At 38.7% G+C, this 24,002-nt stretch overlaps 3 protein-coding genes across 4 annotated transcripts in view; 1 reads left to right on the plus strand and 2 right to left on the minus strand.

Annotated features, from left to right (window-relative positions):
- LOC137192492 (general transcription factor IIF subunit 2-like) overlaps positions 1-7,522 on the plus strand; it is a 54,827-nt gene extending 47,305 nt beyond the window's left edge. Inside the window, exons 6-8 of the mRNA XM_067603236.1 lie at positions 2,595-2,694; positions 4,858-5,001; positions 6,736-7,522. Of these exons, the coding sequence (XP_067459337.1) occupies positions 2,595-2,694; positions 4,858-5,001; positions 6,736-6,870 (379 nt within the window). The 3' untranslated portion in view covers positions 6,871-7,522. The remainder of the gene's footprint in view (positions 1-2,594; positions 2,695-4,857; positions 5,002-6,735) is intronic.
- A 4,501-nt stretch (positions 7,523-12,023) lies between these two features.
- On the minus strand, positions 12,024-18,207 carry tpt1 (tumor protein, translationally-controlled 1). The gene is made up of 6 exons (XM_067603239.1): positions 18,064-18,207; positions 17,274-17,347; positions 15,785-15,969; positions 14,842-14,947; positions 14,015-14,131; positions 12,024-12,507 (listed from the first exon to the last, which is right to left on the minus strand). Exons 1-6 carry the CDS (start codon positions 18,089-18,091, stop codon positions 12,505-12,507), a joined length of 513 nt encoding a protein of 170 aa, XP_067459340.1. The 5' UTR covers positions 18,092-18,207; the 3' UTR covers positions 12,024-12,504.
- Positions 18,208-19,629: 1,422 nt separating this feature from the next.
- Positions 19,630-24,002, minus strand: part of ranbp2 (RAN binding protein 2) — a 30,628-nt gene continuing 26,255 nt past the window's right edge. For both annotated transcript variants that reach the window (XM_067603238.1, XM_067603237.1), the window contains 2 exons: positions 22,674-23,029; positions 19,630-20,813 (listed from right to left, as the gene is read on the minus strand). In XM_067603238.1, the coding sequence (XP_067459339.1) occupies positions 20,508-20,813; positions 22,674-23,029 (662 nt within the window). In that variant the 3' untranslated portion in view covers positions 19,630-20,507. The remainder of the gene's footprint in view (positions 20,814-22,673; positions 23,030-24,002) is intronic.

The raw sequence follows: 24,002 nt of genomic DNA on the forward strand, positions 1-24,002 counted from the left end.
ATTGGAATCCGTTATTCCAGCCAGAGTTAGTGGATGGTATTGCTATAGCAACTGCATCACTGGCAGATGCACTGCTACAATACAACCCAAAGCAAAAACACACAAACACAGTTCGCTTTAGTGTGCGAGACCATTTCTGTGTCAGACATTCAAACCAGCAAGACACATCACAGGAACACACTGTAAAGGATTTGCCTGGTGATTGTCTATATTTTTCTTACTGTCAACAAATCTCATCTGCAGAGGCGAACCAACAATGAGCTCATCCTACTTACAAGTATTGTGTGTGTGTCCAAAGCCTGATATATTATATTCCTTTGTAATGCAGAGCTTTATTGTTGTCCAAAAACTATTAAAAACACGTTAGTGAGCCATGTATGCCAGTATGATAGTAAACTGCCGCTGTCTACGTGTGCGGATTTGCTTCGTCATCTTGTTGTTCTTCATATCACAACCTCTTGATTTTGTGCTGAAGTTCTTTTGAGAAATTTATAATGTAGTACAAAATCAATAGGTTTGTAAACAGAACTGCGCTTCTGCACACACACAGTGGTGGGTTAATATCTTATTGATTCTTGGTCTGCACATGAGATTTGTTGACAACCAGAAAAATACAGAAAATCACAAGTCAAAGCCTTTAAAGGGGATGGGTCATGTAAAAAAAAAAGGGTTCACTCATGTGACCGTCTTGGTCATCAAACTATCTTTTTAGGTTTCTGTCATACTGTCATGATTCTCCTTAGAAGTCACAGATGGTAATATGTGAGTAGATTACACACTGAACTTGCATTTGTCCGATTGTATTTCATTTCAGACTTGACAAGCAAAGTCTTCTCTTTTCACTCCAGTTTTGTAACATCTCCCATTCAGATGGCAGCTGACAAATGTCCCTTCATCATGGCAGGACATTATTTCATGGAGGCGTGTGTGTGTGTGTGTGTGTGTGTGTGTCCTTAAGAACATGATTCAAGAACAGTTTTGGTAGAAACTTCATCACAGATGCTCATAAAGTGATAATATGTAGCACTTTTCCACATTTTTTTTCATTTAAAGAGTAAAAACTAAATTAAAAAATAATAACTTTAAAGGGGACATATACTTTTTATGATTTTCTGTTATTTATATACTGTTATGATGTTGGATATCTGTGCTTAACATGGTCAAAGTTACAAAACCTCAGATTATTGTATGTAAAAATGCTCCCTGCCAGTCAAAAGCCCAGGTGAAAATGTAGGGATGTATATGAGAAGTTGACATTTTAAGTAAAGAACGAGAAAAAGTAGTGAAATCCTGGAGCCTGGATGTATTATAAGATCTGGATACTGGACTGAAAATGGCGCCCATTCAGTCCAATAAGAATTGCTCGGCTGGCACATACATCAAAAGAAGTATCTAGCTTTCTAATTTCCTTCTGTGTTCTGCAGCCCACTGAATATGCGCAGTAGTATTTCCCCCACTGGCCCCGCCCACAAGTTCCCCCTCGGCCCATAGACTTTACATTGTGATGACATCACAGATTTTTAAATCACTTTTCTCGGCTAGAGGAAAGTTTTACAAATATAAAACCTCCATGGATCAAAAATTCAGGTGGTCAGTTTTACAGACGTCTCTATTGTGGTGGTCTATTAATACCGCAAGTGACCACTGAGAAAAATTGGCTACAAGGCTGAGTGGTGGTACCCTATTCAGCTCTTATAATACATCTATGGCTAATGGGCAGCTTCTCAAACCTAACCAATCAGAACAGAGTGGGGTCATCGGGAGGGGGGCCTTAAAGAGACAAAAGCTAAAACTGCCTGTTTCAGACAGAGGCTGAACTGAGGGGCTGCATAAAGGGCCATTATAAGATAAATTAGGAGTTTTTTTTAGCTGTAAAAGATATTCCAGTAGAGCTCCAGAATATAAATAAAGACCTGGAAATGTGCATGATATGTCCCCTTTAAGATACATAATTAGAATCCTATTTATGTGGTATTTCTTTATTGATTCATCATGGTGTTTTATGGTATTTATTTATGATGCCTATGATGTCTGTCTTGATTTTCTGTTTAGTAACACATGGAGGATGAAATATGTCTCGTCTAAACATAAATGAGACAAGAGATGAAAAAAGAAGTATGTAGACAGAAATATTTATTTGCATCAGCGAGCTTTACTAAATTGTTTATGGTTAATATATCATTATGAATACATAATAGCAGGACATCAGGCAGCTGCAGTGCCTTGTGTTTAATGTTTCTTTCAGGCCTACAATCTTTGATGTATTATTCGGCCCTCAGTATAAATAAAATGTGTTCACTGACCTGCCAAGTCATGATGAATGAAAGTCAAAAAAAAAATAAATAGAAAGCAGAATATCTTTGAACAGAGCAGCTGCCATTACTTATTTGGTTAGTTTAACCTTAAGCTGCTGACAGCCGCCTTCATGCCAACAGGCACATCTGTCAGCGGAGATCAAGTTAGATCATAGAAAACACAAAGCAAGTTTGGAGCAGAGAGAGCCTGGGTTTAAACTGTGTTTGTGTGTCTGTGTGTGTGTGTGTGTGTGTGTGTGTGTGTGTGTGTGTGTGTGTGTGTGTGTGTGTGTGTGTCAGGCTGCAGATGAAAGAGTCCACCAAGCCTCAGCGTTTGTCACAGCAGCTGGAGAGAGCCATCACTACAGTCTTCAAGCCTGTGGCCAATCATGATTTCAATGTGAGAGCTCGTCACAGTAAGGCTGTATTTATGTGTGTAACCAGTTTGATTCAAAAACATGATATCATTCATTTGATAAAGTAATATTGTTACAAAATAATTTATAGTAGAAAGTAAGAAAAAAAAAAAAGTTGTTGCACTGAGGTAATGGAGGTCACTGCAGGTCTGACATGTACACTGTGCCTATAAAAAGTAATCGATAGGTCACTCAGCAGTCTGAATCACTAACTGTATATAAAACGTAACGTGGTCATACTGTGTGGTTGATATTATGTATTATACTATATATTATTACGCTAGTGGCATAAAAGGTATTTAAAGCAGCTATAGCAGCTAAAGCTACAGCAGATAAAGCATCTATAATCAACATATGATTTTTATTATAATGTATTAAATGGCAATGTGTAATGTGAGCGGCGTCACTCCTCGTCATGAACCTACAGAGAAGAGGAGCAACTCTGCTGCTTCACAGAGCTTTACAGTGAGTTTCAGCTCATTGTTTTGCCATCTGGCTGCAACTTTACTGTTTCGGTTCACTTACACTGCTCTCACAGTGTCGTTTTCGGCTGCAGGAGGCAGCTGTTTTCAGAGAAAAAGCTCTAAAAACCCACCGTACACTACCTGCTTAGCACCAAACAACAAACAGACACAGTTAGTGACCTGCTGGAGAACATAGTGGAGCATTTAGCAGCTAAAGAGCCAGATATTTCCCTCAGGAGTTGTTAGAGATTACACAGATTAACAGAGCTAAAGGAGATGGAGTATTGGCCCATGTGGACAAAAACACAACTCCAAATGAATTATAATGTTGCTCCGTGTACATAAGCAGCTGTTTGCTAACAAGTGCAACATATCAGTTTAAATAAGATTATGATGTGTTGGTGTTTAGTTCACAACTTTTTTCCGCTGCCCCCCAAGTGGACAAAGAATCACTTAATTCAGGTTTAAGCTCCTGCAGGTTGCCACTTTTTTCAATTAATTTTACACATCGTTTGTGTCCGATATCACCTCCTTGTTCCCTCGTTCTCTCCTCTCTTTATAACAAACACTAGTTTAGTCTATAGTGAGCAGCAAATTGAGATTTTGGATATCGTCATTTTGCATCATCATTGACAGCTGTAGTAATTTTCACATCTATAAACATTGCATAGTTGGATTCTCCATGTTGTGGACACTACTTTTTTCATTCTTTGTGAAGGCCTGTATAATGCATACATTTCACACCCAGAATTTTGACACTGAAATAAAATGGCGGAGGGCAGATGTAGCGCGCTATTCAGTTTACTTGTCATATTTTTCAATAGTAGTTTTATTATGCGGTACAAACTGGGGGCATGTAGTTGAACAGACTTTAGCATTTACATCAGGGCAGGTCTAACAAAAGATACAACTGAGTCTTTTACATGATATGTAGCCTGATCCTACACAAGCAACGTGTCCAATGTTTTGAGGATTTGACCCACAATTGAGACTATAAGTCAGAATATCTCTCTATTAACTTTATGGAACCATAATACTAAACTGCAGGAGTGACCCTTTAATGTACAAATATGTTCTGCACAATTAAGAACAAGTATAAATAGAAAGGAAGTGGCTTTTTGGTACGGATTCCTTCTGATTGTATTCAAATGGTTTCAAAAATAGAGGAATGTATTTGCTTGCAGGTGATACTGCACTAAAACGCCCGACATGATGGTAAAAAATGTCCGGTTAGTGGTCTACAAGAGGTCTGGCGATAAATTCCAGAAATCCATTATGTACCAATAGAACAAACTACTATCGGCACAGAAAACCAGTCCGGACCAACAGCCTGTGGACTATTGACTCAGAGTCCTGTTCTGTGTCAATAGTTGGTGGATCATTGTACCGGTTCCATAGCCGGTGCCAAATAGAAAAGGAAAGAAAATACTGTATATTAACTAGGTAATAACCAAGTATATTTTAATGTAACACGCAACTTTAAATAACTACAAATGAAAATATTATCTACAGTATATACTTTCATTATGATTTAAAAAATGTAGTAGTAGTAGTAGTAGCAGTAATAGTATCATAAGTAGTAGCTGTATAAGAAGCAGCAGTAATAGTGGCAGTAGTTGTAGTAGTAGTAGTAGTAGCAGTATTATCAGTAGTATTAGTAGTAATATTCAGTGTCATTCTAAGGTGGAGTATGAGAAGAAGAAGAAGTCGGAAGGGAAGATGGTGCGAGCTGAGCGGCAGGTGGTGTTGGACATGCTCTTCTCTGCCTTTGAGAAACACCAGTATTACAACATTAAGGACCTGGTGGACATCACCAAACAACCTGTGGTGAGCCACACACACACACACACACACACACACACACACACACACACACACACATGTAACAATATAACTGGAAAGACCAAAAAAAATACACCTGCCCACTATCCACCTTGATTTGTTAAATTTGAACAAATCGCCCACAGCATGACGTTCATGCCTGCTCACACTTCTGTTGTGGCTGAAATTTGGGCCAACATGCACACACACACACACACACACACACACACACACACACAGAGAGAAGAGATGAATCGATACAGCGCAGTGGATTCGTTCCAGCTAGCAGAGAACAGCAATGTGTAGGTGCTGATGAGACCTGGAGGTCCTTCTCTCCCTCTGATTGCATCTGATTGCATAACCATCGGCTGAGTAGGAGTCAAACGCCGCAATACACTCCATCATTTCTCTCCTAAAGCACTTGGCTAACACTCAAATTAAATGAACTGAAGTAACCGAAATGCCCATTATGAAAAGTCTTGAAACCACATCGATGCTATTCATCAAGCACAGCGAGCACATGTCTGCAAGTGCAACAGAGACACCCAGTGGTTATCAGAGAGTAGGCTCTTTCACACTGAAAGGTTTCTAAATTCTAGGCTGCTGTCCAGGATTTGTGCCTCTTCAGTTTTACCTGTTTAGATAAAAATGTGAAACAAAGCTGTGTGTACGTATATGAGTAGAGTCACAGGGAACCCACTATTTTAATGAGTAATAAATTGGCCAGTCAGATCTTATTCAATCTTTTCTTCCATTCAGAAAGCAGCAGTGGTGGAATAAGTACTCAAATCCTTTATTTAAGTAAAAGTACCAATACAGTAATGTAAAAATACTCCATTAAGAGTTGCGCATGAAAAATCCCACTTAAGTAAAAGAACATAAGTTTTATGAGCTTGATGTAGTTAAAGTATTGCAGTAAAAGTAGTGGTTTGGTCCCTCTGACTGATCATATCATATATGACATCATTAGATTATTAATACTGAAGTATCAGTGTTAGAGCAGCATGTTACTGTTGTAGCTGCTGGAGGTGGAGCTAGTTTGAGCTACTTTATATACAGTTGGCTAGTTTAGTCCAGTGGTTCCCAACCTGGGGGTCGGGCCTTCCAAAGGGTCACCTGATAAATCTGAGGGGTCGTGAGATGATTAATGGGAGAGGAAAGAAGAAAAAACAAAGTTCTGATTCACAAATCTGTTTTCAGTTTTTGGACTTTTTCTCTAATCTTTGATTTTTGGTGAAATATTGGATCATTTGAACATTTATTGAAATTGAAGCATGTGAGCAGTTTAGAGGGAAAAAATCACTATTTGGTGGAGCTGTTAACAACTCATAGACATCTGAAATATGACCCCGACTAAACACTGCTTTATGTAAGACGTCAAAAGCCAAAAAGGTTGGAAACCATTGGTTTCATCTTTAACAATGTGTTGTATTTTAAAAGCTTGTTATATCATCCAATCAAATCTTCATCTGAAAAGTAACTAAAGCTGTCAAATAAACGTAATGAAGTAGAAAGTACAATATTTCCCTCTGAAATGTTGTGGAGTGGAAGTATAAATTATCATCAAATGGAAATATTCGAGTAAAGTACCTCAAAATTATACTTAAGTACATTTTTACACTGGTTTGCTGGTACTCTGAATACTTCTTCCACTGTTGCATATTTCAGATACGACAGATATACAGTAAGCTGTTGGTCACCATCCGTAAATTTGAACCTGTTCTCCTCTGTCTGGTCCAGACCTACCTGAAGGAAATCATGAAGGAAATTGGCACGTACAACAGTAAAGGAGCTCACAAAAGCACCTGGGAATTGAGACCAGAGTACCGACACTACCAGTCTGCTGAGGAAGAGGAGGAGATGCAGACTGCCTAGTTCCAGCGAGTTCCTCCGACCCTCTGCACTGGAGGAACAGAGCAGAGATAAAATGTTCACTTGAGCTTTCAGGTGGTAAATAAGGAATTCAGTTGTTTTTTTTTCTGTGACTTCCTGAATATAGATGTCAAAAAGGAGAAATGCCCAATATGGTTTATACACATGCATGCAGTATGTGATGTGTTTGAGTTCCTGCTGTTTTTGGTTGACATTATTATTGGGTGGTAACGCAGTGTAAAGTGCAGACTAATTAAAAAACATCTGTTTGTTTTGGCGAGCAGGGGACAGTTAATGTTACTTTGACATAAATGAACAGACATGTTGTTCACAATGATGGATGAAAATATGAACAACCAGTGGAAACACGGGCATGTGGAGGAAAAAAAAAACCTTAAAAATCTAAAATGCTGTGTGATGTGTTGAAATATTATCAGTGATTTGTTGTGAATTGATACTCTCCTTAAGTTATGATAACAAGAAGACATGTAAGATCAACACCAAGCAGCAGTTGAGAGCTGAAAGGTGAATCTATTTTCCAGTATGAAGCTTATATCTGTATGATGGTAGAGTTCGACTTATGTTGGTGAATTACTGACAATTTTTTTTTTTTTGTGTGTGTGCATGATTTAATTTTTACTGGAAACAGGAATATGAATAAGACTAATAACTGCACATTCATGATTCATTTCCGCTGAGGGTTCAAAAGACAAAGTGCAATAAATCAAATAGTAACGCTTCATTTTAATTTCCTGAGTCATTGTCAGGTATTTAACGGTGAATTTTGTCATTTTACAGATCGGAGTTGTAATTTGGTACAAATTATTATTATTATAAGAAAAAAACAGAAAAGCTGTTAAATTGATTTAGTCAGTAAGTACCAATTCATTAGATTTGGGTTCATAAGTAATAGTTCTTGGCGACACTTAAATTAACATAGTTTTCAGTGTGTAGTTTTGTGTGTCAAACGATATTTCAACATATTAGGTTGTTTCAATAATTTCCTAAAAGTAGCTGCTGTGTAAATGTTCATTCTTAGGACATTTCATTGACAGAATTATTATAGTTTTGTTTTTTTTTTTGTTTTTTTTTAGAAACAACCTAATATGCAAACTAGTGTCAGTGAAAGAATTAAGAGTCTAATTTTTGCAAATTAACAACTTGACCCAAATATAATGAATCAGCACTAAACAAACTTCACACTTTTTTTTTCTTATAATTTGCAACAAATTGTTTCATTCTCTTATTCTCTCATTCATTCTCTAAAAATTAACTGTTAAATATCTGCAATTTACTCAAGAAAAACTCCAGGACATTTGTATAATATTTAAGGTGTATATAAAGTAAAACGTTACCAATTAAACATACTGTACCTAACAGAGCTGCTTATCATCTTCCAGAGTGTACAACAGGAGGTCATTGGTCTGTTTCCCGGCATGTTTTAAACCAAACTTTTCTACCAACCTGTTTATGTTTATACACAAAAGACACAAAGCTCTCCTGCTACACTGGTAATGAACTCAAGAGCCAATATTGATTTCCATGATAGAGTCAGAGGTTTATTTTAAGGCTGCAACAAACAATTATTTTCTTTACTGTATAATCCACAGAATATGAAACATCTATGAAACATCAAAAAGAAGTGAAAAGCCCCCATCACAACTTCCCTGCAGCCCACAGTGATGTCCTTAAATTGCTAGTTTTATCCAACCAACAGTCAAAAACCAAATAAAATATAATTTACTATCGTACATGATAAATAACTGCAACCATATTTGGCATTTCTGCTTGAAAATATAAAACAATTAATTGATTATTAAAATAACACCTTTTCTTTTGATCGACTAATCCTTAAATCGACTAAACACTGCAGCTCTAGTTTTTCTGTCAGATTTCAGTCATATAGTTTTTTCACACTGGACTCAGTTGCACCATTGTAGCAACTAATGATTATATTAGTCACACCTGCGTTTGACAAGTCAAACATGTCCGCTGTGAAAAAGCTCCGCCTGTTGCATTTTTAAATTTTTTTTTTTTTTTACATCTGCTGCCTGCTTCAGATCTAAAAAAAAAACCTAAAATAAATGCCAGTAATTGAAAGTATCTGACTGGTTATTTAATGGGAGAACAGCAGCTAGAAGACAGATGGTTTGTTTGTTCAGCTGTTACGCAACAAGTATTAATACGTTCTGTGCAACAATGTTCATGTTTTTGTGTGTTCAACAAATAAAGACATCCTCCCCCAAATGAAGCCAGCCACTAAATTTCAACAGCAGGAATGAATTTGTACCTTTCTGGTGCTGTAACCATGGCAACTGTGGACAGCCTTGAACTATATTTTCAATAGATCTCACAGGACAGAAACCTGCTGCTGCCTCTGTTGTGTAATTTTAACGTATGTCGAGTGTCTGACCGCACCCTCTGTTAAAGGGCAGAAATTCAACATTTATTTGATTTAACCTCACAATTAACCTTTAAATGAAAGAGAGCTACTGCTAGGTATGATTATCACTGGGGCTGCAGTTAAGACCGCTTAAAGGATGGCTTCACAATATTCCTCCTGTTCATACTGACCGTTAGAAGATCGCCTCCAAATGAGCTTACAATATAGTGATGGGGGACAAAATCTGCAGTCCTCGTCTTTCAACGTCTACTGCCACTGCTGCTGAACAGGAAAACACAATTTTGTCCCCCATCAATTAGACTATTATGCATTATGAAGGGATCTTAATCGCCAGTCTGAACAGAATGTATGATTACAGTGAGAAAAAAACATGTCGGTGTTTATTTGGGCACTTGACTGTTGTTTTGAGACACTTTCCATCCTTTGAGGCCAGTTGGCCCCATTTGAGACAGAGCAGGAGGGAAGAACTGTTCAAGAGGGGGAACAGACTTCACTTGTGTGTGATTTTGGCGTTCGGCTAAGAATACTACAATACCCATGAGCCTCAGCGGCTGTTGCTATGGAAAATAAGCTGTTGGTGCAAATCAGTGCGTGATGAATTCAAAACACTTAGTTGCTGAATTCACTCAAAAGTGACCCGGAAATTAAAAGCATCTGATCTAATATAAAGATCGGTGACTGGCTGTTTCTTGGTGAAATGCACCTTGGGAGTTGTATTTAACTTTACCCTGACATTTTTATGTACAGTCTTGTAGCTTCAACTTTTTTACAGGATGACAGTAAATGTATAAAATGCGCTGCTGAAGGAACTCTGCTCCATGTTGTGTGAGACTGCAATAAAATTAAAGATCTTTGGCGTAACAAAATCAAATGATCCACACTGATAAGAGTCAACTGTCACCATAATCATGTATATTGGAGATCTGCATTACTTCAGCTGAGTATCGTCAAAGAACAAAAAGATCTTTCCCTTGTTACAAACAAGGCAATCATCAATAACTGGATTGTTTTAAATACGCCAACTCAGAAATAATGGATCAGTGAAGCAACAGACATGATCGAGTTAAAAAAGGTTTAAGACTAATAACCCTGAATCAGGGTTTCTGCAGACTTAAATTTAAGACCTTAAAGACATTTTTAATACCACATAGGCCTAGAATTACTTACTACATTTTTATCAATACTTCCTGGCAGCATATAACAATAATTCCCAATAATATAACTAATGACTAATGTAACTAATTTTGCTAAAATTATGGCAGGCTTGACAATTATTTAAGACATTTGTGAACAAAATTTAGGACTTTTAAATGCCTTCTAAGGCCTTTTTTGAGGAAACCCAAATACATGCATAAGACTTTAAGACCTGCCAACCTGTATGCATTTTGACAAAGTACGCTGGTACGAGTTGTTACTTTAAGATTTCAAAACAGGCCAGTTGTCTCACATCTAAGCAACAGATAAAAAAATAAATTAGCCAAACCAATCGAGACATTAAGCTGGTGTGATCGTTTCTTCACCTACCAATTAAAAAATGACGATTTACGTTGTATGATAACTTTTAATGAGTCATTTGAAGTGAGGAGAGGAAGAAGGGAAAAGTCACCGTGAGATCATGAAGGAGAGAACTGAGAGCGAGCAGTGTGTGTGTGTGTGTGTGTGTGTGTTGGCACTGTGTCATCTACAACTTTGCTTACTTGAGGAAAATGTCAAGGAAAGGAAACACCCCCCCCCCCCCCCCCCCCCCAACTGCAAATTAAGTACAATATGTAAGGAGGGATGTGATTGCTTTTAGTTTCAACAGCCATGTTCATGTTCAGCCTGTATTGTTAGGTCATCATACCATTAGGTAATAGCCTTCTTATAATAAGAACAGTTGTATCAACCAGCTCTAAAACATTTATTTCACCATAGCCACAAAGCAACAAAAAGTTTGATTATTGTGGAGGTGTAAACAATATACACTATAAATGCAGCAGTAGTAGCATAGTGTGTAGCTCAGTGAAACTGTGTTCCTTGGTGAGTTATGTTTAGACAGGTGAAAGACAAACTGACAATCAGTGTTGGCATCTGCAGATATTTCTGTAAACAATGTGATTGGTATCAATAATTTTCATATCAGTGCATCTTTAACTTTTTTGTTTGACTGCTGCATTTATGCAAATAATGTACAATTCATTGTGTGAACAGCAGTGATTCACATCTAGGTTGCCGAAGTGGTACTCAAAAAAAAAAAAAAAAAAGACGTATCCAGAGTTGGCAGGTCTGCTGCAGATACCCTGAAACACCGACGCCAGTGGAAAAGTACTTAATCGTTACCATTTTTCCCCAAAGTTAATTTTCTTCTTCTGTCAGCGCTGCTCTAGAGTGTCGACCCTGCATGTTAGCTGTGCTGTAAGATGTTAGGTACAGTGAGAATTTAGGGATGGTGATAATGTTTATGACTAACATTGTTAGAGAGGTGGGTAAAGGTTAGAGATGGTAGTTTGCAAATTGTCAGAATTCTGTATCTTCTTTGTATTTTCGTGAGTCAGACTTTTTCTCTGTATGGTTGTTTTAGTCTGCGCACCTGAGTGTGATTACTGTGTTCAGACCTGCACCGAGGAGGAAAACGAACCAGAGCTCGATTTAACCAGATTAAAAAGCACAAGTGTGAAAACGACTCTCCGCTAATTTGAAATTCAACCCAAAAGTTGCCTGTTTGAACATGTACACACAAGGTTTTCCCCACAAAAATACAGCAAAAACAAAGTGGTGGTGCTAGATTTTATTTTCAAAATTAAACCAGAAGTCTTTTCAAGGATGATGGAATTTTATTTAATGCAACCAAAAACCCAAACAAAGAGGTCTGAGGTGGTCGACCTGTCTATGGATCATTGCTAAAACACTGTGACGACAGGCAGAAAAGAAAAGAAAAAACCTTTCTGGGAGAGTCTGACCTCCACTCTCACTGTCCTGCCTTTTATTTTCAATTACAAAAAACTGGGCTAATCCTGGGACAAAAATCAAACACTGCAAAAGCCAAAAGAAAAAAGTTAAAAACTGTATTCAGTGACTGATCATGTTTGATTCATCCAGCCTTGGGTGTGGTGTTGAGGGCCATGATGTGAATATAGAAGAATGTTTCCGTTCAGGCATGATGCAAAATAGTGCTCCTGCTGTCTGCTCTTTGGGGGGGAGGAGGGGATTCAGGAAGCAGTGGCCAGTTGAAAAGCAGATGTAGTTCCAGGTAGTTACTGGAAGAAAAAAGAAAGAGGGATACACATTAATACTTTATCTACTAGTATTTCTAGTTAAAGAGGTAATCCATCAATTTTACAACATGTTAAACTGAGTGAAAACTAACAATAACCTATGAATCACACTGAAGTGTGACTGTACCCAGTATCCATTTCTTGCAGTGCATTTCTGTTTTATTTGACCGTCACATAAAGTGAATAATCTGTCAATCACCCTCCAGTGTTTTTATCGCTACAAAAACAAAACCCAACAGTTGTTATTTAGGTGATCTCAGGTACTAAGTTTAACATCCCACAGTATATTTTTGGCGCAATATCACCTCAGACAAGCCCTCAGATTGTGAACAATGGGGAGCTCTGAAAGTTGTTTAAGCCAAATCATTTGGTCTAAATACATTTTCCTCCTAATAACTAATTGTGTGGCAACAAATGAAGTGTGTAAATAATGTAAACTATAAAACACCAGTTACATACAGGAACCCACATACGACTTATTTCTATAAATAAGTCTAAAGTCTATTCTAGAAACAAGACTAAACGATCAATCAATAATCAAAATAATGCAGATTAATTTTCTATTTATTGAGTAATCGTTGCAGCGGCTGGTGTCGCACTGGTTTTGTGATCAGTTTTAATAGTACGACCACTTATATTCTTACTGTTTAATCACAGCCTCAGATTTCATTCATCCATACGAGTGTAATACCAGTAGCTGCCCAGCAGATGTTGCCATTTTGACCGAAACATTTTCAATTATTTACCCCAATCACTGTCCCACGTGGCTGCTCCTGGGATGCTTCAGTATTTTGACCTCATTGTTGTTTTCTGTCTTTATTTCCCCTGTTTGCTACTTTTGCTTACTTTTTTCAGGATCTTTTTTTTTTTTGGAAACAAGCCTATATTCTTTATTTTTTCCACCATTTGTAACTGAAGACTAAGAGTCACAGCTTAATCTGAAACTAATTGCTACTAGTGACTCATATGTGAATGTTCTGTGTTGCACTTTGAAACTAGAGACGTTATTTTTATCTGTTAACGACACACGATAAACGCTTCATTTATGGTTGACTGAAAGCACTGGTGTTGCCTTTGAAACGTCGATAGCAAAAAAAACAGCATCAACGCACCGCTCCTGTTCGTTTGCCGTCTATTTGGGATCGTTTAGAATAAATCTGTTACGCTCAAATAGATTAAACAATGTTAGAATTCACACATTAAAACTTCAGGGGGCCAAATCATTTTCCTGGAGGACCAGATTTGCCTCCTGCTGCTTTATGTAAATGAGCCTCAGAGCGCACAAGCAGATTGATGTAGAACAGAAAAGATTTATGGTTTCTCATTGCGTCAAGTTGTTAAAGTGCATGTTTGATAAATAGACAGCACACATTCACGACTTGTTTGATGTATGCTTTGATAAATTAATGATAGACGGCATAATGACTCAAGAAAAAGAAACTCTTGTGATGTTTTTTTTCTTCTTTAGGAGACTCTGCAGAGTACTTACACATTTCTCCACCAGCAGACCGTCTTTGAAGAAAAGCATGTATGGTGTGATGCCGTCTTCACGGTAGTCCAGCAGACCTACCATGCCGTCTGGGTCCATGGACTCGCCTGTGAAAAACTGCAGGGAGAAATGACAGCGGGTCAGAGGACAATAGAAAAAAATTTAAAAAATAGTGCAAGCTCAGTTCTCAAAGAGATACTAGTCGCATGAAACAACGATGAGAAACCGACAGGGTGCAGTTTGGAAGATGACGGAGCAGTGATTGGCTGGTTTACAGTGTGTGCCCTTTCTCATTACTTAATAATTAGTGGGTCTCTATTAACAGAAACATCATCGGGCCTCATGCTGTGTTAGTTATTCGTACAACAGGTCTGGACAACAGACACCGTTGTGTTTTATGAGCAAGCTTCATGTTATGTAAACGGCAGCCAGAGGACTGGACTGTGTCAAAAAGAATTGAAATAAAATGTTTATCCACACAGGTAGGGAGGTCAAACCTGTTGTTTTTTTGTAAATAAATACTAGGAGAACTTGTAATTCTAATATGTGCCATTTATCTGCTCTACTTGTGTATTTTATCTGGTGTCTTTGCTTTTCTTTATTCTGATTTTGTTTTATTTCTTTGACTGTGAAGCACTTTGTAACTGGTGTTTGTGAAAGGTACTATATAAATAAACTTTGCTTGCTTTCTTGCTAATTGATGCAAATGGTCTCACACATTAGCACGTTACCCATGAACAACCGATTAAACGTCTCCTATCCATATCTCAGGACTGACATCCGACCTCGGCTATTTTAAGCTGTGATGTGTGGCTTCATATAGCTACCTGGTAGTTGCTGATGTTTCCAAGGATCCTCTTAACTTCACTTTGGGCATCTGCCATAAAGCGCTCCACTCTTTCTGGGTTGGTTTCCTGCAGCTTGGCCTTGATGCTGGATATTAAGGGGAAGAAAAAAAAAAGGGTAAGTTGATGTAACAAGTGACAAATCTGTACGGTGACAGTTGGAGATGTACCAATACAACTTTGCATTGGCAGCTGTCCCGAGTTGCAGCAGCACGTTATGCTGTGTTGGCATTTGATGCAACTGAGTCATCCAAATCGTAAAAGCTCAGTGCTGATATCCAGTCCTAAATATCATCATCATGTTGTTCTGACCAGTTGAGATTGAATTATTTGCATCTACCTTGGTTTACATTTTTAACCACATCTGGTCTGAGGGCAGACATGATGATGTGCAGCATCAGCAGCCCGGTACATGCGACACATTGTGTTTTAGGATTATTGATGCTGTGCACAGATACGCTGCGCTCGCTGTTCTGCATGTCTATTGCAGTGATTGACTGATTAACTCGCCCTGCATAAACTTGTATTGTGCCCCTGCGTTATGGGCGACATCTCTAATGCTAAACTATTCCTTGAAAAGTGTTCACAGGAAATCTATTATGCTTTTTAAAAACTCCCTGAAACTGTATTCAGACTCATAATTCTGAGGACTGCGACCGGAAATCTAAAAGCCCAGAATATCTAAACATTTAACACCTGGAAACGTCAGCGTGTGGCAGCATTACAGGAATGAACTGATCAATTTTCCTGACCAAGTGGTGATTAATGAATGCTGACCAAAACGTGTCACTCATGTCACTAAAAAGAGCCATCAGCTGTTGGCTGCTGGGCCACAATATTTGACCATGACCTTGTTCTGCGTTTAAACGGCGGAGACGCGAGAAGAAACCCGTCGTCTCCGCTTCCGCCCAGCGCTGATACTCACGTCTTCATGTAGTTCTTGATGTATACCATGTACTGCTTCTTGTCGTAGGCCGTCTCCTGCAGTTTGTGGTTGAGGACGATGTCTACGCCTGAGACGGAGGACGACTCATTGGCCTCACACACTTCCTCAGCGGAGGCGTTGGCACCTATTAAAGCGTCATCGAAGCCTTCTGTCCTGGTGACGGTCTAGACGCAGAAAAAAAAGGAGGGTTGAAAACAAATTTCATAGGTCACGGTGAGAAGAGGATAGATGATGATGAGGGTGATTTGTGAGTGAGGATGGATGTACACCGTAAGGTCTATTCGTTATAGCTACATTTGGCTTAACAGTATGAGGACTAACTTCACTGCATCTGTCAAAATCAAGTTTGGCTTTCGCAAAAATATCCTGGTAGTTTAACTAAATTCAAGAGTAACGTTGACATTTAACAAAACATACGCTCAATCACTATTTCACAACGTATTTATGTGGTTAAAGTACAATAATTCAACCTCTCCCTTTAAATTTTTAAAAAAAAAAAGTCTTGACAGTTTATGGTGAAGTCATGTAAAGTCAATGCCATTCACGTCACTCCAGGTGTGGCCAGTCATAAAAGGAATGCTGATCACATGACTCACAGATGTCATCTCAGGTGAAGTAAGTTTAACTAACAAAACAGCTGTATGACAATTAAAAAACACACACATCTTCTTTTGAAAGCTACACAAGCTGTGAGTGAATTATGTTCCCTGGTTATTCTGCTTCCCTGGACTCAGACGTGCGAATGATGGCCAGAGAACACAAAACTTCTGTACAACTAGTACGCAAAATACTTTTAAGAACAAATGTACTAAACTCAGGTTGCTTAAAAATTAACTGGGTAGCATGTGTTGCCGTACTTGTATTTATTTGTCTTAAGTCTGTACAGTGTGTTATTTGTAAATAAACATGTGTATCATCCTCTTCAAACGACTGGTTTTCAAAGTTGTTGATGCACCTCAGCTTTGCTTGGTCTTTAGGATGTGTATCAATGACACTTATATACACAAACATATATGTAATGTACCGAAAGGAGTGTTAGGGGATTTAATTCTGGCACATTAAATTGGCATTTCAGATTTTGTTTTGTTGTATGTGATCACATCTCCTGTGTGTCTGCATGAGTGAAAGGACAAGGCATAACATCACATCCCTCAGAGTGAAAACATCACACTACTTGATGAGTTAACTTTCTTAAAAAAAAACAGATTAAGATATTCCTACAAACGCAGGGATCTAGTTCAAGTTTCTTAATCGTTTTATTTCAGATCATAATCATTTTATAGTTTTTATTGTAACAGCTGCTATAAACAGCCTAACAGGCCTCAGTCAATATAGGCCCACTGTGGTTCTGGTTTACTTTCATGAATAACAACGTTTTAAAAACGTCTGCCTCTAATTTTTTTCCACAACCCCTTTGTGTATTTGAGTAGCATTTGTCCAACCATCTACCTATGTACCACTGACTCACCTTTCCTTCAACTTCGTAGAAGATGCCGTTTTCAGACACTTTGACTTTGTAGATGTCCGAGAACATCTCGTCCTCTGCGGAAGGAGACAATTTTATTTATGATCATCATTTTTAAAAAAAAATCATAAACATCAATAAATCACAAAGCGATCCTCCAGGCTTCCCTCTGCTGTGCCCCATTCACCACAAGAAACAAACATCCTGGGCAGCGTGCTAAGTCTGCTAAGAAGAAAAGAAACACCATCTGGCTCTAAACACGAGTTTAACACATTAAATCATAGCATAGAAAAGGCCGCTTCTCGCCACTTTATCTTGGTACCGATGCTAATGCTAACGAGGAGAGGAGAAAAAAAGAGCCAGTCAGACATTTCTCTGAATTAAACGGCAGCTAACGTTACATTACGCCGAAAGGCCACATGCACCGCGTTACTGTCTCATTACTAACGGCACATTTATATCCTGAACCGCCGTTAACATTATCACCACACCGTCTGCTTCTCTTTGTGGCTCTTCGCTACCGACTTTCCGCACTTTAAATCAACTTAGCGGTAGTTAAACCTCGGCTATTAGCTACAAGCTAACCGGCCTCAGCCTCACCGGTTAGCCAACAGGGTGGCTAACTCTCTACAGACCGGCTGCTTGTCGGTTTTTTTTGGTTAGCATCTGGCTTGCTAACACGAGTTAGCTTAGCCTGGCCAACTCTCTTACTACCATGTTTAACACAGCCAGAAAGACTTCTACACGCGCTACCCGATAAACACGAGAGAGTAAACAAGAGATGTATCCTTACGGCTGATAACACACTTGTAGATGATCATTTTTGCTGCTTCGGTGTTAAATCCTCCAGAGACAGGGTGCAGGCTTGCCGCCCCAACAGCGCGGAAGAGGGAAAAGAACGATCAGGCCCCAGGACCGTCTATTTACATCCTACTGACGTCACCGACGCTCGGCCCTGCCTCTGAGCTCTGCTGCCACCTCGACGTTGTGGCCATAATAGGTACTACATCTCTCTCTCTCACACCACATTAATGCTTCACATTTTTAGAAGTCTGTATTAAAACAAAACAATACTAAGGTGTCTAAATTAACATTGAAACAGGGTTTTCTTGCTGTAATAATTCCTCCTGTTCATACGATCTGCTGAAGGCTGCTCAGCTCTGTGGCCACTGAGTCTGGATTTGATCTCATGGTCATCTAAAATAATCTTGCTTGTGGTTTGACATGCTTGCTTTGTTGATTTCTGGTTGACATCGAGGGTGTATGTGGTGTGCTGTTGTGTGTGGCTTTGTATTTTGTGTAATGTGTCCTGTGTGTTTTTTTTTTTGCTTTGTACTGTTTGTTATTGCGCTGTTATATGTTTTAATTGTAAGGGACTGCTGATGAAAATTAGCTTTAAAGCTAACTCTGGTGCAGTGCATCAAATGTTAACATTTATGTTTAAAACTGTACATTGTCCCAATAAATACAATACAAACAATATGGACCATTAGAAGATCTCTGCATAATGCACTTACAATGTAAGTGATTGGGGACAAAATCCACAGTTCTCCTTCTCTGTAAAAATGTATTTAAAAGTTTATCTGAAGCTAATATGAAGCTTCAGCTGCCCAAATTAGTCACATCAAGTGGATATCTTTGAACGTTACAGTCTTTTTAGTGCTCTAGTCCCTCTTTTTGTTACTATACTTTCACCACAGCTCAACAAGGAAACACTGTCCGAGGAAATGCAAAGAATAAATTTGATGCTAAAAAGACTCTAGATGTGGCAGATATTCACTTGATATGACTAAATCAGACTGCTGAAGCCTCATATAAGCTTCAGATCAACTTTTTTACTAGATATAGTAGAATGAGCCCTTTAAATCTACATGGAGCCCACCATGTTTCTACAGTAGCCCAGAACAGACAAACTAAACACTGGCTCTAGAAAGGGCTTTTCATGTTTTTTTGCAGCCACCATAGGTTCTCCTACACGCTTGGAGGGGGAGTGAGGCGTATTCAGTTGATTGCAATCTGCAAACCTCACTGCTACATGCCACTAAATCCTACAAACGGGTCCTTTAATGGCTTAAAATGAGTCAAAATTGTATATATATTGTGATAAAAGTACTGTCAACCATCTATAAAATATATCTACCAGTTAACTCGGATTCCTAAAAAAACCTTCAAATGAAATGATTGCAAAATGAATTACACTCTCATAACATGCTCACATGACGACTATCGCCTGCGATGAGGTTACAAATAGACATTTAGAAAGTAAAATCAATAAAACAGTGACCATACATGTTTCTATTGTTCTAAGCATGAATAAACATGAAACATTTTAAATAACCTTTCAATCTGCAGCCATCCATTACTTGTAAAGCAACTTTATTTGTCCTTTATCAGCATATTATTTTGGTACAACACGCACCATTTCAACTTTAAACTGTGATAATCTCAAACTATAATGGATCGTCTATGTAAAACCTGAACCAGATTAATGTCTTCACCATCAACCCACCCTGCATCCACTGAGCAACACAGTGAGATGACTCAAGTCTATGTGGGAAAAGTAAGAAGTCCAATTATCTGCACATTGTGAAATCCACTTACACAAAGAAAAAAATCAGTGGGGGACACCTACAGTAAAAAGTACACAGTGGCAGCATTTGGAGAGAAGGCAGGGGCGCTGTTACAAAACCAGAGTGCTTTCAAAGGATCTCATCTTTCCATTATGATTAAGACTTCTTCAGAAAAAGGGGAGAAAAAAAATAAATCCCCAAAGTGGAGCGGATGAAGAGGACCAGCATGTTCAAACTGAGCACATGCAACACAAAAGAACAAAAAACAAACATTAAAAAAGTAGTCCATGTACAATTATACAGACAAAATAAACAAATTATGAGAATTTATTGACAATGATTTAGATACAAGTGCAACAGAGCAAAAGTACGCTATGTTTGCTCCAAATGCCTCCTCACACACACACGTTTCCCCATTTGAGAATACACAACAGGAAAAGCAAAATAACTTCTCATCCCAAGCTACCGGAGTCAAGTGTCTGTGATGAAGGGTCTTGACCAGTAGTCCTATGATCAGTGTTAAATTCTCAGATGCTTAATGACTATGGATTCAGTTTCAGCAGGAGGGTACGCACTGCACAGGGAACACATCATTATCCAAAGTCCTTAACCTTATATACCTAAACCAAACTGTGAATTTTATAACCTAAACCAAGCTGTAAAATGTCTAGAGCTGTCCGCAGTCTGTGATGACAATCTTCTTTGCGGGCACGCCTCCCTTTGTGCCCAGTTCCCCCATCTGCTGCACCACGTCCATGCCTTCCCGCACCCAGCCGAAAGCCACGTGTTTGAAGTCCAGGTGTTCGGCTTTCTTCAGGGTGATGAAGAACTGCGAGTTGTTGGTGTCACGTCCTCGATTGGCCATGGACAGTATACCCGGGCCCGTGTGCCGAACGTCAAAGTTCTCGTCCTCAAACTTGCTGCCATAGATGGATTTGCCTCCTGTGCCGTCACTGTTGGTGATGTCACCAGCCTAAAAAAGGTCCAAAGGGGAACTTGTTAGTAGTGTTACACACATACATCCCTTACCGACAAGAGATACAGTAACCATGTGGTCATTTGATGGAATCTGAAATACTTTATTGTATTTAATTTGCTCAGTTATTTCATTTTAACAGTCTATAACCAATGGATCACATGACCACTTGTATGTGAAAGGGATTGCTCGAAATGAACAACACCCAGAATTATCACCTGCTTCTGCAGCTCTACAGAGGAAGTGTCTTTCAGCTCATTGTTTTGGTTTTCCTGCCCACAATTTAACACCTTTGTTTCTCTCTCACTGCTCTAAGAGTGTCTTCTCAGCTATTGTAGATAGAATAAAACACTATGACACGGCAGGCTGCAAAGTTTTATAAACCTTGTCTTGTCTGGAAATTATTTAACTGCAAACTTTATTAATGAAAATAAGGATAATGGTGATAGAAAGGGCAGAGCAAAGCCCACTTTTCTTCATCCTTCAATGCTCTCAGTGTTTTTTTTTATTTATTCATTTATTTTTGATCTGAACAAAGTTAAAGGAAAGATTTACATTTTTTCCAAGTCTGTCTTAAAACAATAGTCAGGTATCCAAGTAAACATTGAAATAGGATTTATTTCCTTAATCTTTTCTCCTGTTTGTACTGGCTATTAGAAAACCTCTTCATGATCATTATTTATACTGTAAGTGCAAATAATGGAGGCCAAAACCCACAGTCCTCCTCCAAAAAAATACTTAAAGTTTATATGACGCCAATATGTCGTCCAAATGAGTCAAATCAAGTAAATATCCTTCAACGTTACAGTCTTTTTAGTGCCAAAGTCTCTCTTTTTGTTATTATACTTCAACCGCGGATCAAAAGGGAAACACAAAGTGGGAATTTGATGTGATAAAGACTGTAAATGTGGCAGATATCCACTTGGTATGACTAACTCAGACTGCTGAAGCCTCATATAAGCTTCAGATAAACTTTTAAATGCATTTTTGCACAAAATGACTGTGAATCACTGTGGATTTTGGCCTCCATCACTTACATTGAAAGTGCATTTGAAGGGCATCTTTTAATAGCCAATATGAACAGGAGGAATGATTACAGTGAGGAAAACCTCTTTCACTGTTCATATGGACTCCTGTTGTTTTAAGCCACACTTGTAAAATTGTGAAACTATACTTTAATTCTTCAATGTATGTAAATGTTAGTTCAAATTTGTTTTTGACACACTTAGACTGACATTAGCTCTGCGTGAAAAAAAACGCAGCTCTCTTATGTTTGACTGGGGTCAGTGCGTTAACACAGGTTGGTTCCGGTGCAATTTAAATGCGTTAATCTGTAGCTCCAACTCAGCTTCTTGAATCATACTTGATTGTCTCATTGGTACCTTCAACAACACACCCCCACCACCTTACATTGGTTTAACGCAGGGCTGATTTCAGTCTAATGGCAGCTTAATGCTCAGTGGTTACAAGGTCAGCTAAACTGCCCCTGAACCAGAACAGATTCTGGTGTCCCTTCTACTATTGTCCAGTGTGATCCCCAGTTTGGCTGTCAGGAACCATGTAGCAGGGGAGATACACACTGCATTAGGATTTTATTACTGAGCTATGATTAGGATGCACACATTTTTACCTGACAAAACAGATTAAACAGTCAAACTTTTTTTTTTCTTCTCTACTTGGCTTTTTTTATTAAGTGTAGACTAAGCACTGTAGTTATAAACATAAGTGAGCAAGCATCACTCAGTGAGAGAGACTAGTTTTGTCAGCAGTGAGCAAACACCACAGTTAACAAGAAATGTAGCTCACATGTAACTTTTTAATCATTAGTGTAAGTGAAGTCTTAGACCATCTCCTCACCTGACACATGAAGTCCGGTATGACCCTGTGGAAGATGGAGTCCCGCAGCCCGAAGCCTTTCTCTCCAGTGCAGAGAGCCCTGAAGTTCTCCGCCGTCTTAGGAACAATATGGGAGAAAAGCTCTATGGTGATTGTGCCCAGTGGTTGGCCGTCTGCTGCCACTGTGAGGAACACCTTTGGGTTAGAGTCTCTGGAGTGCTCTTGAACTCTAGACATCTGTGGTGTGGAGATACATGAGTCATCGTCGCTACTTTGGCCAATGTGGCTCTGACACTCGCAGAAGGTCTTCTTGAAGGATTCGGCTATCTCAGGGGTTTTGAACTTGGCTGCCAGCTGCTCCACTGCGGCGTCGCCATCTGGGAAACGGAGAAAGACGAGAGACCATCAGCAAGAGGACAGCTAAAAAGCATCAACACACGTTAGCACAAAGTAATGTATTTTTGGCATTAATAGCTAATAGAGGCTGGGCAATCAATCGAGAAGTAACCGAAACCACCTAATTTTAATCATGTTTGACAAACTCATTCTTTCATAAAGGCTCTCCACCTGCAGTTCAAAGTGATGTAAGTAACCAAACGTGTCCAGTGAAGACAAAATGACAACATAGCAGCATAGCGCAGCTTCTTTAGGAGCGTTCAGTGCAGGGGGTGTGTGATGCGAGTGTGCAGGACAGAAAGAGAGACGGCAGGTGAGCCGGACGTCGGAGCAAATGCAGGTTACAGTAAACTGTAAATGTTACAGTAAATGTTCAGTATGAGCAACAGTTTGTCAGAATATAAAATGCCACAGATCTTCAACAACCAAGCTAAGTTCACTAGTTTTGTTTACCAGCAGCTGAATATGTTGATGGGGTTAACCTTGAAGTTAGCTACAACTTAGCCTTGAATCTGTAAAACAGTCTCTCTGTGCTTCCTGACCTCAGTCTGAAGGCTGTTACAGTCACAGCCGTCTGTTACATAAGTGTTTGTTCAAATAATGATAATAAAAAGATCCAGCTGATAACAAAATGAGAAAACAGAGGTCATAAAAGTGTTATTCAAATCTGTTTATAATTACTTATTTTGACATTAAGATATGTTAAACCGCGTCATATTTTACTTTGAATTTCCTGTTTTAGTAAAGAAATACCTAAAAGTGTTATTAACTACTAAATATGGTCATAATCCAGGTTTTCTGTTTTTTTTAGATATCATTTTATTAATCGTTACTGAGGTAAATGTGGCAATTAAACGTGATATTGATTTCAGGTGATAACATTAAGCCCTAAAAGTCTCATAAGTATTCATAAAGGTAATTAAAAAAACGCAGGTTATCTGCAATTATAACCAT

This window comes from Thunnus thynnus, chromosome 11 (genome assembly GCF_963924715.1).
Source record: "Thunnus thynnus chromosome 11, fThuThy2.1, whole genome shotgun sequence".
In the NCBI taxonomy this organism is placed as follows: Eukaryota; Metazoa; Chordata; class Actinopteri; order Scombriformes; family Scombridae; genus Thunnus; species Thunnus thynnus.

Coding starts and splice junctions, on each gene's coding strand:
- tpt1 (XM_067603239.1), bottom strand. CDS start 18,091: ATGATCATCTACAAGTGTGTTATCAGCC. Junction 15,970..17,273: donor TCTACGAAGTTGAAGGAAAG/GTGAGTCAGTGG, acceptor TTCTGCGTCTAG/ACCGTCACCAGGACAGAAGG. Junction 14,948..15,784: donor ATCAAGAACTACATGAAGAC/GTGAGTATCAGC, acceptor CTTAATATCCAG/CATCAAGGCCAAGCTGCAGG.